This window comes from Varanus komodoensis, unplaced genomic scaffold (genome assembly GCF_004798865.1).
Source record: "Varanus komodoensis strain SLA01 unplaced genomic scaffold, ASM479886v1 scaffold57, whole genome shotgun sequence".
NCBI lineage: Eukaryota > Metazoa > Chordata > Lepidosauria > Squamata > Varanidae > Varanus > Varanus komodoensis.
The window spans coordinates 1,627,532-1,641,872 of NW_025336182.1; the positions used below are offsets into that span (position 1 = coordinate 1,627,532).

The 14,341-nt window shown below is 59.5% G+C and overlaps 1 protein-coding gene across 1 annotated transcript in view; it reads left to right on the plus strand.

Moving 5' to 3' along the window:
- NECTIN4 (nectin cell adhesion molecule 4) overlaps positions 1-14,341 on the plus strand; it is a 43,499-nt gene that overhangs the window by 17,090 nt on the left and 12,068 nt on the right. Inside the window, exons 2-5 of the mRNA XM_044449050.1 lie at positions 6,090-6,306; positions 8,569-8,964; positions 11,210-11,500; positions 11,707-11,827. Coding sequence (XP_044304985.1) covers positions 6,090-6,306; positions 8,569-8,964; positions 11,210-11,500; positions 11,707-11,827 — 1,025 coding nt within the window. The remainder of the gene's footprint in view (positions 1-6,089; positions 6,307-8,568; positions 8,965-11,209; positions 11,501-11,706; positions 11,828-14,341) is intronic.

Genomic DNA, 14,341 nt, shown 5'->3' on the forward strand with positions numbered 1-14,341 from the left:
CCAGAGCCAGGGACAGACGCGAGGCACCGCACGAGCTCGGCCGGCCAGGCTCATCAGGAGCACGGCACACGCCCCGGTCCGTGGCGCAAGACCCCTTGCTCACCGGATGTGCAGTCATGCAACAACTTCCTCCTTCTCTTTCTCCTATATTTTTATTTTGTACTGATAATTTTAATTTTATATTTGTAAATCAATGTATTTTTTGTATTTTTGTATTTAATGGTAATTTATTATGTACTATTGTATTTCAATGTATTTTATCATGTTGTAAGCCGCCCCGAGGTTTCGGCAAGGGGCGGCATAGAAATGTTATAATAATAATAATAATAATAATAATAATAATAATAATAATGCCTTCTCCTGACGCGCCGGCATGTTCGGGCTCGAACAGGGAGGACCTCTCCAGCCCGCCTTGTTCCCTGGCGCAGCCACCAGGGATCCTTCCTGTCCCCACCAGAAGCTCGAACCAGAGTGCCAGCCACTTGCATAAGCTCTGTGCTCTGGGCTGTTTGTCTGCAGTGCCTGCTTGCCTGGAACTGCGCCCAGAGGGTCAGGGTCCCGCGTCAGACGGAACCAGTGCTTGCTGAGAACAGGCTCTTCCGGAATTTCAAAAGCTTGTCAGCCCAGCTCTTGTGGCGAAGCCCCGACTTCTGGCAAATGTTTCCCTGCCGCCGCCGCAGTGCTTCCCCTCTCGGCCTCTTCAGGCAAAAGTCGGTGGGCCCCTGGCCACGGGGTGCCTCCAGTGCGCAGCGCAATTTTTCCTCTGTCCTCTCTCTGGCAGAAGTTGTGGGTGAATATGGGAGGTTTCCTGGTGACAGATGGCACCCTCTGGACCCCCAATTCCCCTCTTCCAGGCAGGACAAATTCAGGCTACAAGCCATGTCTGGAAGCGAACCTTCAGCGTCCAGGGTCAGGATTTCTAGCACACCCTCCTGCCATGGGGCGCAAAGGAAGGAAATACAGGGGGTTGCACGGTGAGCAAATTTCTGCAAGTCCCCCCCACCCCCCGCAGATATGTTGGTCTGGATTGGCCGGGCGGGGGGGGGGGGGGCTCCCCGGTGTTGCAGTCCAGTCTGTGCCTCACTTTAGTCGGGGACAACAGAGGGCGCACATTTGCATACACTTTGCATTCGCCAGCTCGCTTGCACAAGCGCCGTCATATAGGCACTAGTCTGGGGAAGGCTGGCGGGAGTCTCCTTGAACAAGACAATGACCGGCAAAGTTTTTCACAGAGATGGAGGCTTAAATACCTGACAATAAAAGCAGCAGGGCCCTTGCTCCGAGTTGGCTCTTGTGGCATCCAAGGAAGGCCCTTGCCTGCGCAAAAACGCGGTGCATTCGGGGCCCTGCTGTACCGCTGGATGAAAGCGCCCGGGCTGGAGGGAACTGTGAGCTGTGCCTGGGGTCCCTGGGAGTTAGTGGTCCAGGGCTGTGGGAGCGCTTTGCTCTGCCCAAACAGGAAATGCGTCGCTAAACGGAGGACAACAGTGGGCAAGACGCGCATGTCATCTGCATCTCATTGGCTGATAGGTGTGCGCAGGTGCCAGGCGTGGCTGGCGACCGTGCAGTGTGCCGTGCTGACGGCTGCGTACCGGGCCGGGGCGCCTTCGGAGCCCCCGTTGCTGCTGCTGCTGCTCAGGGTTCCTGCCGGACACGAGCGGGACGCCGCTTCCAAGGCAGGGCACCTTGCACTGCAGGCAGCGCCTCCGAAAGGCCGGCGCCGGTCAGCCCGGCGGGGGTGCTTCGTCTTCAAGCGAGGGGACTGGGGAAGGAGTGCCGGCTGAGTTGCAGGGGCAGCGGAGGCGGTGAAGCCATGCCGGGGCACTCGCTGGCAGCGCCTTCGCTCTGACGGTTTGGACCAGGCCAGGCCGCCGGCCCTCTTGGGCAGAGTCCGGGTCCCACCCCGTCCCCAGCCGTTGCGCTCGCACCTGTGCTGCCCTTGTGGTGGCGGGACGCGTGTGCCTCCCAGGTGCCTCTTGGCCGGGCGCCCGGTTCCGCATGTGAGAGGCCGATTCCGAGAGGTGCCCGGGAAAGGGTGAAAGAGGGCGCAGAGCTCTCCCGGGGCGCTTCTGCAGGGCTTTCTTTACGGACTGACTGTGGGACTCTGAGCAGGCGCCGTTTCTGCTAACAGGCACATACTAGGCGTGTGATGTGACTCCTGGCACGGAGGCCTTCGGGGCTCCAACCCCGTGGCTCCAACCCCGTCTCCTGCTGCCGGGCTTCCTTGTCCTCTCGGGCCCAGACAAGATGGGACTCGTCTCAGGGCTTGTTTTGATCCAGAGCTGCCAAGTTTCTGGGCCTGGCCCCAGGCTTCGCCCGGCTCTGTTCCCGCCGGGCGGCTGACGGGGGGCAGGATCCGTGCCCTTTGTGGGTGTCCCCACATGTTGAGCAGCAGAAAGCGATCCCGAGCCCCTGGGGCTGCGTGCCCCGTGGCCCCTGGCCGAGGAGGCTGACTTGGAGGGAGCGGGGCCACAGGGGGCTTGCCCAGCGCCCCCCACCGCCTGTGGCCAGTGTGCCGGGGTCCCTGTGAGCATCTGGGATCCCTGCGCCTGGCTGCATCTTTCAAAGCCCTGCCAGGAAGCCTGCGGGCTGGGAAGGGCAGGCTGTCCTCTGAGCATGCGCAGTGCCCCTGGCCGCAGCAGAGGCGTGGGGGCACGTGCTCCACACACAGACGCCCCCCAGGCTGCTTCCCTGCCTAGGGCTGGAGGGCTCAGGAGAGGCTCCTGGAGGCTCACATTTGATGCAGACTCCCCTGGTTTTGCCCTTTCAGACCAAAGCGCTGTTTCTGGCCTGCATACATTCCTACTCCAGCAGAGCTTGCTTACGAGTAGACTCACAAGCTTCCACTGTATGTGCTGTGAATCTTGTTTAAAATCATACCAAACGTTGACTTTCTTGTTGTTCTTCTCTCATAGCATAAATCACAGATTTGATTTATGGAATTGAAAGGTCCGTGGCTGTTAATAACTTGGGTGCGCATTTAGTCAGCTAGCTCTTAAGAGCACCAAACAGGCCAGCACTGACTGGGGAGCTCCCTCCTCTTCCCGGTGCAGGTGGGGCGCTTCCTCTTCCATGTGAGCCTGCCTGGGCTTTCAGACCTTCTGGGTGGGGGGTCCCATCACCTTCTCAGGCATGCTTGGTGGGAGTGTGGGACGGGGCCTTCTCGGTGGCTGCCCCGGGACTCTGGAACTCCCTTCCCAGGGAGGACCGGTTGGTGCCTTCCCTGCTGTGCTTCCAAGAGCAGACAAGACCCTTTCTGTTCCAGCAGGCATTTGGGAATGGTCTGAGCTTGTGAGATTGCATTGGGCTGTGGGTCAGCAAGGTTGGACTACTAAATCGTTGTAGGGTATTTAATTCATTTATTCATGTTATTGTTTTTACTTTGTATATTTCTATGATTTAAATACTTTATTGATTTAACAATACTTTTTGTTTTTTTCTGCAAATGTTTTACTTGTATACGTGTTTAATGTTGTGAGCTTTGCATCCCAGCACTGGCAATAGGGAGGATGTATCAAAAACCACAACCACAATCCTGCCTGGATATCACCTCCTGTGAGTTTGGCACCCTTTCCCCCCATTGCATTTGTCTTGTGCCTGGTTGAGCACCATCCAGTGTGAAGAGAAAACACTCTGTACATGGCCAGGGCTGCAGAGCTTGTGATTCTAGCCTGAGCTGGAGCCCTGATGCAACGCAGGCAGCAAACAGGCCGTGTGGGAGATGTGGAGCCATCTTTGTGCCGTGGCTGTGGCAAGAATGTTTTAGTCATGCTGTCGGGCCTTGGGGACTAGCTGCTTGGTTATTGGGTCTATGCACCTTTTCCTACATGGGAAGCAAAAAAAAAAAAAAAAAAAAAACCATCTGGGTGAGGCTGGTCAGAACAATGACCCAACCCAGGGCGAAGGAGGCAAGCATGTCCTGCCCCCACCAACCCCATTGCTCTGATCAGGTTTGGACCTCAAAGTAAAAGAAGAAAACACGAAAAGGGGAGCCACTCCATGCTTTTCCTGCAGAATATATCCTAAATCAAATGTGTTTTTTGCAAAAGTTGCATGCCTTCCAAAGCATAGGAAACTGCACAGTAGTAAAGTCAACACAAACATCACATGCAATTGGAATAAAAGCAATCTGCGCATTTAAAACTGACAAACATCACAGGGTGACAGCAAGAAGAATCCTGTTTTAAATACTTTAAATAGTTCAACCACCACCATGTAATATGTAAAAAAAGCAACAACCCAGCGGCAATTATAGGTTGCCCTTTTTTAAAAGTAAGGCTAAATAAACATTTCTCACGAGCCCCAGAAACTCTCTCCTGTACAGGGAGTTCCACACACAACACCTCTCTCTGCGCAGGGAAGGCTTCAGCCGAGGGCTTTGCAGGCGGAGGGAGGGACGGGATCCCTGCACAAGCCACGGCAGAGCCCTGGTATCTGTGCCGGCCGGTTTCTCTGGACTCTCTGGCCTGTTCACTTCCCTGGAGGCAAGCGCATCTTGCAGCGGCTGCTCCCGCTGGAGAAGAGGCCGGGGCCGCTCTGGAGGCAGGAGGGCATGTGGGCCCGGGGCCAAGGGCGAGGGGGCTGGGCAGGTGCTCTTGACCTCAGTCCCAGGCGGCTGGCAGAGCCCCGGCACTGCACGCAGGGCACCCCCAGGCCTGCACCGCACGCAGGGCCCTGGTGGGAGCCAGGCATGCTGGAGCAGCAGAGGAGACCCGGGTTTCTTGCACAGGGTCCCGTGACCTGCCGGTCCTGTGGCAGCCCAGGTGTTGAAGTGGTTGGCCGACTGCTGCACAGGTGCAAGTCAGAGGGCTGTAGAGAAACTCTCGCCTTTGGGTGGGATCCCCATCAGGGCGTGGGGCACTGATCCAGCGCCCTCTGCTCCGTGGGGATCTGCTGCCGGCGGCTCTCGCTCCTGCCTCTCTGGCATCCGAACGTGTAGGTCGCCATCACCTCTCTGCTTTGAAGTCAGCAGGGGGCGGGGCAGGTGGAGGAGAGGGGAAGACGGGTGTGAACGTGAGTGGCAGCTCTCACATCCGCTTTTCCCTGCGGGAGAGGCACGAGAGGAGGGCCAGAGGTGCCAGCCCCCATTTCTCTGCAGAGTTGCACACAGCCCAGCACTTCCAAGATTCCAGGAATCCACCCCATGCTCTGGAATCTAAGCGTGAGAGCCTGCTCCAAGACCTTGGCTGTAGCACCAAAAGGCATCCATTGTACAGCTCAGTTAGAGGGAAACTTGTCATTTTGGGGCAGAGTTTTAAGCTACCCAGAAGGGGAAAAATGCCATATTTATTTGGGAATATATAAAACAACCAGTGGTCTGTTTGGAGTTCTCAGAGTCTCACGCGGATCTTGAGACCTTTGAAAGGAAGAGGGAGGCCTTGGACCCTTTGCATGCGAGGCGCCATGTTCTGTCACCAAGCTGCAGAGCTGCCCTGCAGAGCAGGCCACATCGAATGCATCTGGGTTTCCTCCCTGGCGGAGGCTGTTAGTCACCCCCGTGGCGGAGCTGGCTCCACAGGGAACTAATTCAAGCACATGCAAAGAATACGGGGATCCTTCCCTGGTCGATACAGGGGAAAAAGGTACCATTATCTGAAACCTCAAGTTTCTTCTCTGTTGAAGATTCCCCTGCATATGTGGGCAAATATGGCTTACTATCACCCAGTGAAATGCAGGAGGAAGGGCACATCCTGTTCCAGCTGTGAAAGAAGAAAGCACAGACTGATTTGTATGTGTCATTTACTGCCAGTACTTTTTATATAGAAGCACACCGAGGTGCGCATGCAGCCAGGTTGCGCTTCGCAGCTCTCGCAGCTCTCCCGGCCTCTGTAACAGGTCTCAGAGCAGGGAAATCCATAGAAAATCGGGTGCTCCACACGGCTGTGCTTTGCTCTAGTGTTGCATGAGCAGGTGAGCAGGTGTGCGGATGTGCATTTGAAAAAAATTGTACTGCCCCAAACCCCAATCTCTGGGCGGCTCACAGAAATGGAGGCCTAGCCTACAAAATCCAAATTCCTGCCCGAGCACCCCACACAACGCAGGATAGGAAAGCACTTTTACTGCCCACAGTCTCGGTTGGGTCCCACCAGGTGCAGCACCTGACGGCCAGCACACAGCGGAACCAACTGTGCAAAGGGGGGGAGGCGGAGGGCGGGGGCCCTGGTGAACAGGTCCTGCAGGTTACAGCCAGCTCCCACCCGGGCAAGGGCGACCACGCCGACGTCTGCATCGCGCAGCAGAATTCGTACGGCTTGGAGGCTTCGTCAGTTCCCAGTCCAGCCACCTGCCTGCTCTCAAAGCCCAGATGTGGGGGAAATGCTGGAGGAGCCCTGTGATGCAAGAGCTTCCGGTTAATATTTGACTGCAACGCCCTTGGACTTGTCTCAGCTCTCTCCTTCCCTGGGAATTCTGGGTTTCTAAAGGGGGTTGTTAGCAGCGATGCGGGGGGGGGGAGGCTTTCCGTGATGGGGCACATGTACAGAGAGTGACGGCAGTGCCCCCACCCCCCAAATGGCAGCTCGGCCCCGTGGCATGATGACTGGCTGTTGCCGGGGGACCATTAATAGCAACTTCAGCATTGCCAAACACACTTTTATCCTGCCCAATAGCCTGAAAGCTCTCTGGACAGTTAACAAAATTGGGTACATTAAACAAATGTAACAGTAAAACCAATAAAATCACTAAACAGCAATAACAGACCAGATCAACGTTGCCATTAAAACAGCTAGCACAATGAAAACAATCTAACAAGGTCACTGCAACTGTAATCGAATTAAAAATACAGGCACAATAATGATGTAAAATGCAGTATTAGAACTAAAGTTTAGCCAAAGTTTAAGTGGGGTGCCCCCACTGAAAAGGCCCTTCTTCTGGCGCCTCCCTCCTCATGTCCCTCCGAAGGGCCTCGGGGGATTCGCTGAAGGCCTGGGCAGTGCGTAGGGAGGGGGCATTCCTGTAGGTGGCCTGGGTTCAGAGGTTAATGCCAGCACTCGGCATCGGCCCTGGACTCCACCTGGCAGCCAGCGCAGTGGACGGAGGGGCCGGTGTGGCGTGCTCGTGTCGGCCGGTCCCCATCAGCAGCCCAGCTGCTCTGTCTGGTACCACCTGAAGTCTCTGGACCATTTTCAGAGGCAGTCCCACGCAGAGGGTCCTGGAGCCCCCCCAGGACCCACACAGAGCCATCCAGGAGAGAGGCTGCTAGGGGCTCCCCGTGCCACCGAGTCCACCTGAGGCTCGAGGGGCAGTTCTGGCTCCAGGAGCACTGGCTCCCGTGCGGCAGACCCTGCCTTCAGGGAGGGAGGCCACCCCACCCGGGGCAGGCGGAACAGCGCCCAGCTGGACAGACGACCCACCCGCCAGCAGCAGCTCTGCCTGGTCGGATTGAGTCTCGCTTTGGGTCCTCACAGAGTTTGATGACAGGAGAGCAGAGCCGAGTGCCATTTGCATACACGGCAGCCCGGACCTCTGGATAACCCCTTCTGGCAGCTTCGTGTAGCTGTTCAGGAACATGGGGGGTGGGACAGAGCCCTGCGGTACCCCACGGCATCACTGCCGTGGCGCAGAGCAGCAGTCCCCCAGCCCCTCCCTCTGGAGTCAGCCAGTCAGGTCAGAGCAGAACTGCCGCAGGGCAGTGCCTCCAACCCTGCCAGCCTGTGCGGGTGGAAAAGAGCGGCCTCTTTGCCACCCTCAGCACCACGGAGCCAGCTCAGCAGCGAGCCCTGAGCTGTGCCCGCTCGGACTCGGCACAGCTTCTCCTCCGCCTGTGGTCCAGCTGCCGCCGGCCACGTCACTGCCCTCAGCTCAGTCGCTCTGCATGACTCTGGTGCATCCAGTTCTGGGCTCCGCATTATAGGAGAGATGCAGTGGAGTTGGAATCCATCCAGCGCAGGGTCACAAGAAGGGTCGCCGGGTTGGGAGGGATGACTCATGAGGAGAGGTTGGGGGAACGGGGGCTCTTCAGCCTGGAGGGGAGGAGACTCCGAGGGGATCGTTTGGCAACTTACTGGTATGTGAGGGGACGTGACCTGTTCTCCCCTGGAGTGGAGGGCAGGATGCATCCCGGTGGGGCAAAGCTCAAGGAACCAGGCTTTAAGGTTGATGGTTAGGACTCCTAGGAAGTGGAATGGGGTACCAAGGGAGGTGGTGGAGGCCCCAGCAGGGAGGGTGTTCAAGGAAAGACTGGGCCACACGTTGGGGAGGACATGAGTGGAGCCAGCTGAAGCTGGGGGTCAGGCTAGATGGCCTGGGAGGCCCCGTCTGACTTGCTCTGTTTCTGTGTGTACCAAGGAGCCAACCAGTCCCTGCTCGAGGGAAGGGGGTGCTGGGGTGGGCTCGTGTCAACAAGCGGGGAATATGGAGACAAGCAGTCTTAGGCTGCAACAGAAGCGCCATCCACGCCAGCCAGGAACTCCCCCGGGCAAGTCCCTGGGATCCACTCTGCTCGCCTCTGGGGCAGGCTGCTTTTGGAGGTCCCCACCCTGCAGAGGGGGAAAGGAGCCAAACATCCAGACCTCTGCAGGAAGTGACCAGGGGTTGATGCCGGACCCGCCGCGTGGCTCGGTGGCCCAGCACGCAGGCTCCGCTCACTGGTCCTGCTTTCTGTCTCGCCAGGTGCCCGGGCAAGAGCGCTGGAGCCCCAGCAGAGCATCACCGCCGTGCTTGGGAAAGATGTGGTCCTCCCCTGCACTTACCAGGCTCCAGAGCACGGGACGGTGCTCCAGGTGACGTGGCTGAAGCGCATGGATGACGGGCAAGGCGTGGAGCTGGCGGTGCTGCATCAGGAGCACGGGGCATACGTCCAGGAGCCCTACACCGGGCGGGTGCTGTGGCAGGCCCAGGGGTCTCTGAACAACGGCTCCATCCTGCTGAAGAATGCGGTGCAGGCGGATGAGGGTGTCTATGAGTGCCACCTGATTACCTTCCCCCTGGGCAGTTTTGAATCCAGCCTCACTCTCAAGGTCCTCGGTAAGCCTCTGACTGGGGCCTGGGTCCCAGCAAGGTGCCGTCTCTGTGGCTGCACCGAGCCGCTCGGGTGGAGGTTTATGTGAAGGAATGCACATAAAATAAACTTACCTGCATTCGCATGTTAAAAGAAATCCTTGCACACAGAAAGCTGGCGTATCAGGGAGAAAGGCTCTGACTTTGCCTTCCTGACAAGCTAGCTCTCTGGGTGCCCGATCTTTCAAAAATCTTGCATGGTGGAGCATGGGGTGGCGTGACCTCCGGCTTACGGCCCAGGCATGCGTTAGCACCCGAGCCCGAGAGGAAAGTGGCAGCCTGCGGCTGGTCGTGTGTCCGGCTGTGGTTGCCGCTCTCCTGCGGGCTTGACTGGGGTGCGACATCCCCTTTCTCGAGCCCTGCTGATGGCCCCCAGCGCCAGCTTGCGGCCCCCAGACCTCCAGCTTGTTCTCCCAAAAAGGGAAATGGGGCTGGGGAGAAGGACGGTTCGTGCCACGGAGAAGGAATCCCATTCTAGGGCATCCTGGGAAGCGGCAGCTGAGCTTTCGGCCTCCTCTGCGGGACTCTCTAGGAAGGAGCGGGCCGCTCTGTGCAGTGTCTACCATGGAGCTCATTCCTAGAGCAGCCTCCCTTGTTTTTGGGGGTGGAGTCAGCTGTCAGTGTGGTTGCAGCTCCGGCCATCCCGGCCAACCATGGAGGCGGCCCTTGGGGTCGCAATGCCGTGTCCCCCTGGACTAGGCCACGGGTGCCAAGGGGGCCTCGGTGGAACTTGCCCCAGGCAGGATCACCCCAGGCACCTTCTGCAGGGGTGCCCCGCAGGGAGGGGATCCCCGGACCAAGTTGGAGCCAGGCGAGCACCGAGGTGCATGCAGACCGGGACCGAAGCTGGAGCTCCCGGGGCGGGCCCCCCTTGTTCACCCAGCCAGCATCGCCCCCACCCTACTGGGAAGGGTGGTGGTGGCCATCACAGGGAGTGCCTCCTCCGAGGGGCAAGGCCTCATCTCGGCTTGGGGGCCGCTCTCCTCAGGGTTTCCGCAGTCCAGGCAGGAGGGATGGTGGGCCTGGGAGACGGGGGCTTAGCTCACCTTCCCCACCCCTTCTTGGGGCCCTGGGCATGCAGCATGCGAGGAAATTACCTGGGGCAGCAGGTGCCGCGGACACCTTCCTGGCCCTGTAGCCCCATGGCGGGCGGGCATGGGCTGGGCGGGGGGCAGCATGGCTGGACGAGGGTGGGAGCCCGGGTCGCCTTAGTCCCAGCCCGTGCTCCCACCCCCTGCACCACCCTGGCTCCCAGTGATTCCAGGTTCTGGGACGGCGAGGGAGAGAAAGGGCCTTCGGTTGATTTTATGGCAGGCAGTGGCCAAATTAGGGGAGAAATGGGGCCCTTAACTGAAGCCACAGGCCACTCCCCTCCCCCCGTGCCCCCAGCTTTAGCCCAGTCATGCCCCATAGCCTCCCAATGCCAGCAGCGAAGAGAGCTATCACAAAGGGGGAGGCGTCGGCCCCCGCCTGCCAACCGGGCAATTTGAGCACCGCCCCCCTCAGAAAGGGCTTCTCGCTTAGGCCGCTTTTGTTCCAAGTCAGAAATGTTTCGTCTTCACCCAGCCCCTCGCTTCTCCACTCTTCCCTGTTTTCAGGTCTGTCAATCCACACACATCCCCCCCCCCCCACAATAGAATGCCCTCCCTGCCCTGTTGCCTGTTTGGTGCCGGGCTAGGAGGGCCCATCATGCCCAGGCCCGAGGGGAAGGCCTCTCCTGGGAGCTTTTCTTCCAGCAGACTATTCTTCACTGTATTTTTAGCTGTTTTGTTTTTTAATTTTTCAGGTTTCTTTTGACAGCATTTTCATGGTATTTTATTGCTTGTTTTTATATGCTGCTGCGAACTGCCCAGAGAGCTCCAGCTACGGCATGGCACAGCAATGAAAGAAAGTAATAATTAAAAAAAATAAACCCCTCATCCTTTAGTTAGCCTTAGGAAAAGGCTAAGCGTTCTGTCTGTTGCCTCCATCCCGCAGTCCAGAACTCCAGAAGAGCCCTGCTTTGATTTTGCCCTCACCCAAATCCGTCCAGATCAGCCCGATCTAGTGCTGGATTTCGGGTTCATCCAAGAGCAGCTCATGCGGCCGGTTGTTGAGATCCTGGATCTCCGCGGGTGCCCAGAGAACTTGGGCTCGTGTGGTCAGAGCAGCAGGCCGTGGCGCCCGGCGTGTGGCTTCCCGCTAAGCCACGTGCGGGTCTTTGCTTCTGCAGTGCCCCCGTTGCCGACGCTGAACCTCGGGCCCCCGCTGGAGGAAGGGCAGGGCCGCACCCTGGCTGCCTCGTGCACTGCCGAGGGGAACCCCATCCCCACAGTGACCTGGGAGACGGCGGTGCCCGGCACGGCCAAGAGCCAGGAGTCTTCCCACCAGCGCTCTGCCTCCATCACCAGCGAGTTCTACGTGGTGCCCGGGCGCAGCATGCACGGCAAGCCGCTGACCTGCGTCGTCTCGCACCCGGGGCTGCAGCACCAGAAGCGGATCACGCACTTGCTCAACGTGACGTGTACGTATGGCCCGGAGCCTGCTCGCCCCCGAGCTTTTGGGGGCGTGGTCCTGGCCCTGGCTCTGGCCTGGCCTGGCCGCCAGCGCTGCGTGGTGCTCGCCTCCCCAGAGAAGGCACCGGGACGGAAGGTGGCGCAAAGCCCTGCCAGATGCTCCCAGCGGGGAGGTGGGGGCGCCTCCCGGGCTGACATGTCATCTCTCACACAGATCTCTCAGATGCCTCCGTCCTGGGTCACGAGGCAGAGGAGGACTGGGCCGAAGGCAGGGAGGGCGCCTTCCTGAAGTGCCTTGGAGATGGAAACCCCCCGCCAAGATACAACTGGACTCGGTGAGCTGCTTTGCCTGGTTTAGTGGTCCAGTCCTGGGGGGGTGGGTGCCCCAGGGCGGACACCTCTTTCTCAAAGGGGAAGGGCTGCTGGATGGTGTCACGATTAACGGGTCCGACAGGGCCGGGGAGCCCCGTCGCTCTGCCATGAAGGTTAAGCTCCTGCCATTCAGCTCCCCAAGATAACGAGAGCACACGAAACCGTGTCTAGTGGACGGGCAAATGGCAAAGCGAGGCAAAGCTCACAGAATGAGTCCCTCCGACTCAGGTCTGGGAAACCATGCCGTGTCCGTGCGCACATGCCGAGGAAAGATGCGGCCGTTTGCATCCCGAGGTTTAGCTTGCAAAGGGCCTGGGGGACAGGGAGCGGGACCGAGTCCCGGGAGGGCCGAGGTGGGTGCTTCCTTGTCATGACTCCGCAGCAAGGCATCCCCTGGACACACAAGGTTCAGACGGGGCAGGGCCAGGCATGTACGATGGACAGGGAGGGGCCAGCCATGGGGGCTGCCACTGCTTATGGGGGAAGCTGGAATAAGTGGGGCGTTTGCTTGCTGGCGAGCGTCACCATTTCTCAGCGAGGAAGCTCACTGTATTCCCCAAAGCAGGAGCCAGCAGACCATGGCCTCTCGGCAGGCCTGCTGGAAGGTCCTCAGGCAATTTGCGGGCATCTGTGAGGATTCCTGACTCCAGACAGTTTAGGAAAAGCAAAGCGGAAAGGCCTCCCATTCCCCTGGCTCTGCTGGCTGGGCAGGAAGGCTGGGGTTCATCACGTGTGAAAGCGGGCACGATGGAGGGGTGTGTGGCGGCTCCTGGTCTGCGATGAAAGCGGATCCTGGGCTGAGCACGTGCCCGGAAGCGCGCCCGCCCCGCAGCTGCATGCCTCCTTTCCTGAGCCAGGGGCTCACCCACCCCACACGTGGGCCCCACGGCTGGCCGCTTGTTGCCACGGTCTGCCTGACCGACAGCCAAGTGGCTTCTACCCTGCGGTGGTTCCTTCCTCCTTGCTCAGCCCTCCCACTGCTGGCACGCCTCCCATCAGCCACCATGCCTGAAATTCAGTCCCAGGGTGCATCACTCCCTGCCTGCTCCTCGTTGGTCCACACGTGGAGGCTGGATGGCTGGAGGGGCCCCTGCGGTTGCCATCTGAATGGGGGAGTCTGTGCTGGTTGCATATCGAGACGATGGAAACGTGATCCTGGGTTCGGATTGCATGACAGGCCACGATGATGCAGAGGCTCCATGGAGCAAACCATCGTTTTGGATCGTGGTTCCTGAAGACCAAGCCTACCATGGTGAAATGCTGGGTTCCCACAACAAACCAGCAACAGCACAAACCAACTGTGTTGTCAGAACCCAGCGGTATTTGGAGCTTGTTCTGTTTGGGGCTGTGCGGTGTGGATCCAGCAGCCCGAAGGGCGCCTGCCCCGAACACGGCTTGCCTGGGAGCACGAGGATGCACAGGGGGGCGGGGGGGGGGGCACAGCGATCACTTTGCCTGCACAGCATCTCGTGAGGAGGAGGCCGGCCTGGAGCGCAGCGAGCCACCTGGGGCGAGGGGGGCAAGCGCCCCCCTGGTGGAGGCTCAGCTGCTGTGCGGGACGACGGCCAGCCCTGCCGAGCAGAGGGGCTCGCTCCCGCCGGCCGGTCAGCCACTGCGCTGTCCCGGCCGTCTGCTCGGGATCCCCCGCCTCCCGCTGGTGCCCTTGGGGCAAAAGGTGCGGGTAGCTGTATGGGCAGCCCCCTTTCTTTGCTGCCCACCCCGGGGCAGCCCCTCAGCCGTGGGGCAGTTTTGCAGGATGCAGATCCAAGACTGCACCGCCGGCATCCATGACAGCCTGACGTTTCCCGGCGTCGGCTCGGGTGCCTCTCCGGCATCTTCTTTGGGCCAGCTGCAGCGATGGCCGCACTTCCTGCCCGGCACCCCCTTCCCTTCACCCGCGGCCCCGGGCGCCTGCCGGCCCTGTCGCGTGTTTCCCAGCCAGGGTGCCCCCGATGTGGGCTGGCTGCCCTGGCAGGCTCCCACGGATGCCAAAAGCCTGATCCTCCACCAACACACATTCATCAGCCAGCAATTCCTGCCGCCTCGCAAGCCGCTTCCTGCTTGGAGCAACCAGCCGGGACTTGTTGCAGGTTTCGGGGAAGCAGCCTCGGGCCAAAAATGCACCTCCTAGCCTTTTCCGGTGAGCAGGAAAACAGCCCAGTCAGCAAGGCGGGGGGGGGTTGATGGGGGGCAGCGAGCAGTCTGTCTGCCCTCCTCGCGATGGGAGTTGTCCTGCTGGGGAAGCAGGGAAAGGGGCACCCAGGCAGCCGCGGCTGCTGCGCCTCGAATGCCGTCTGCCTGGGCTCGTGGGCGGAAGAGGAGAGACAGTGTCAGTACCGTTTTCTCTTCTTGTGAGAGTTTCTTTTCACCAAGCAATTAGACCTTCCGGGGGAGGATCTCTGCCTTGCTGACTGCCCTGGCTGCTTTAAAGCTGCTTCCCACCAGGGGGAAAGTACTTTGCACGTGCTTCAAAGACC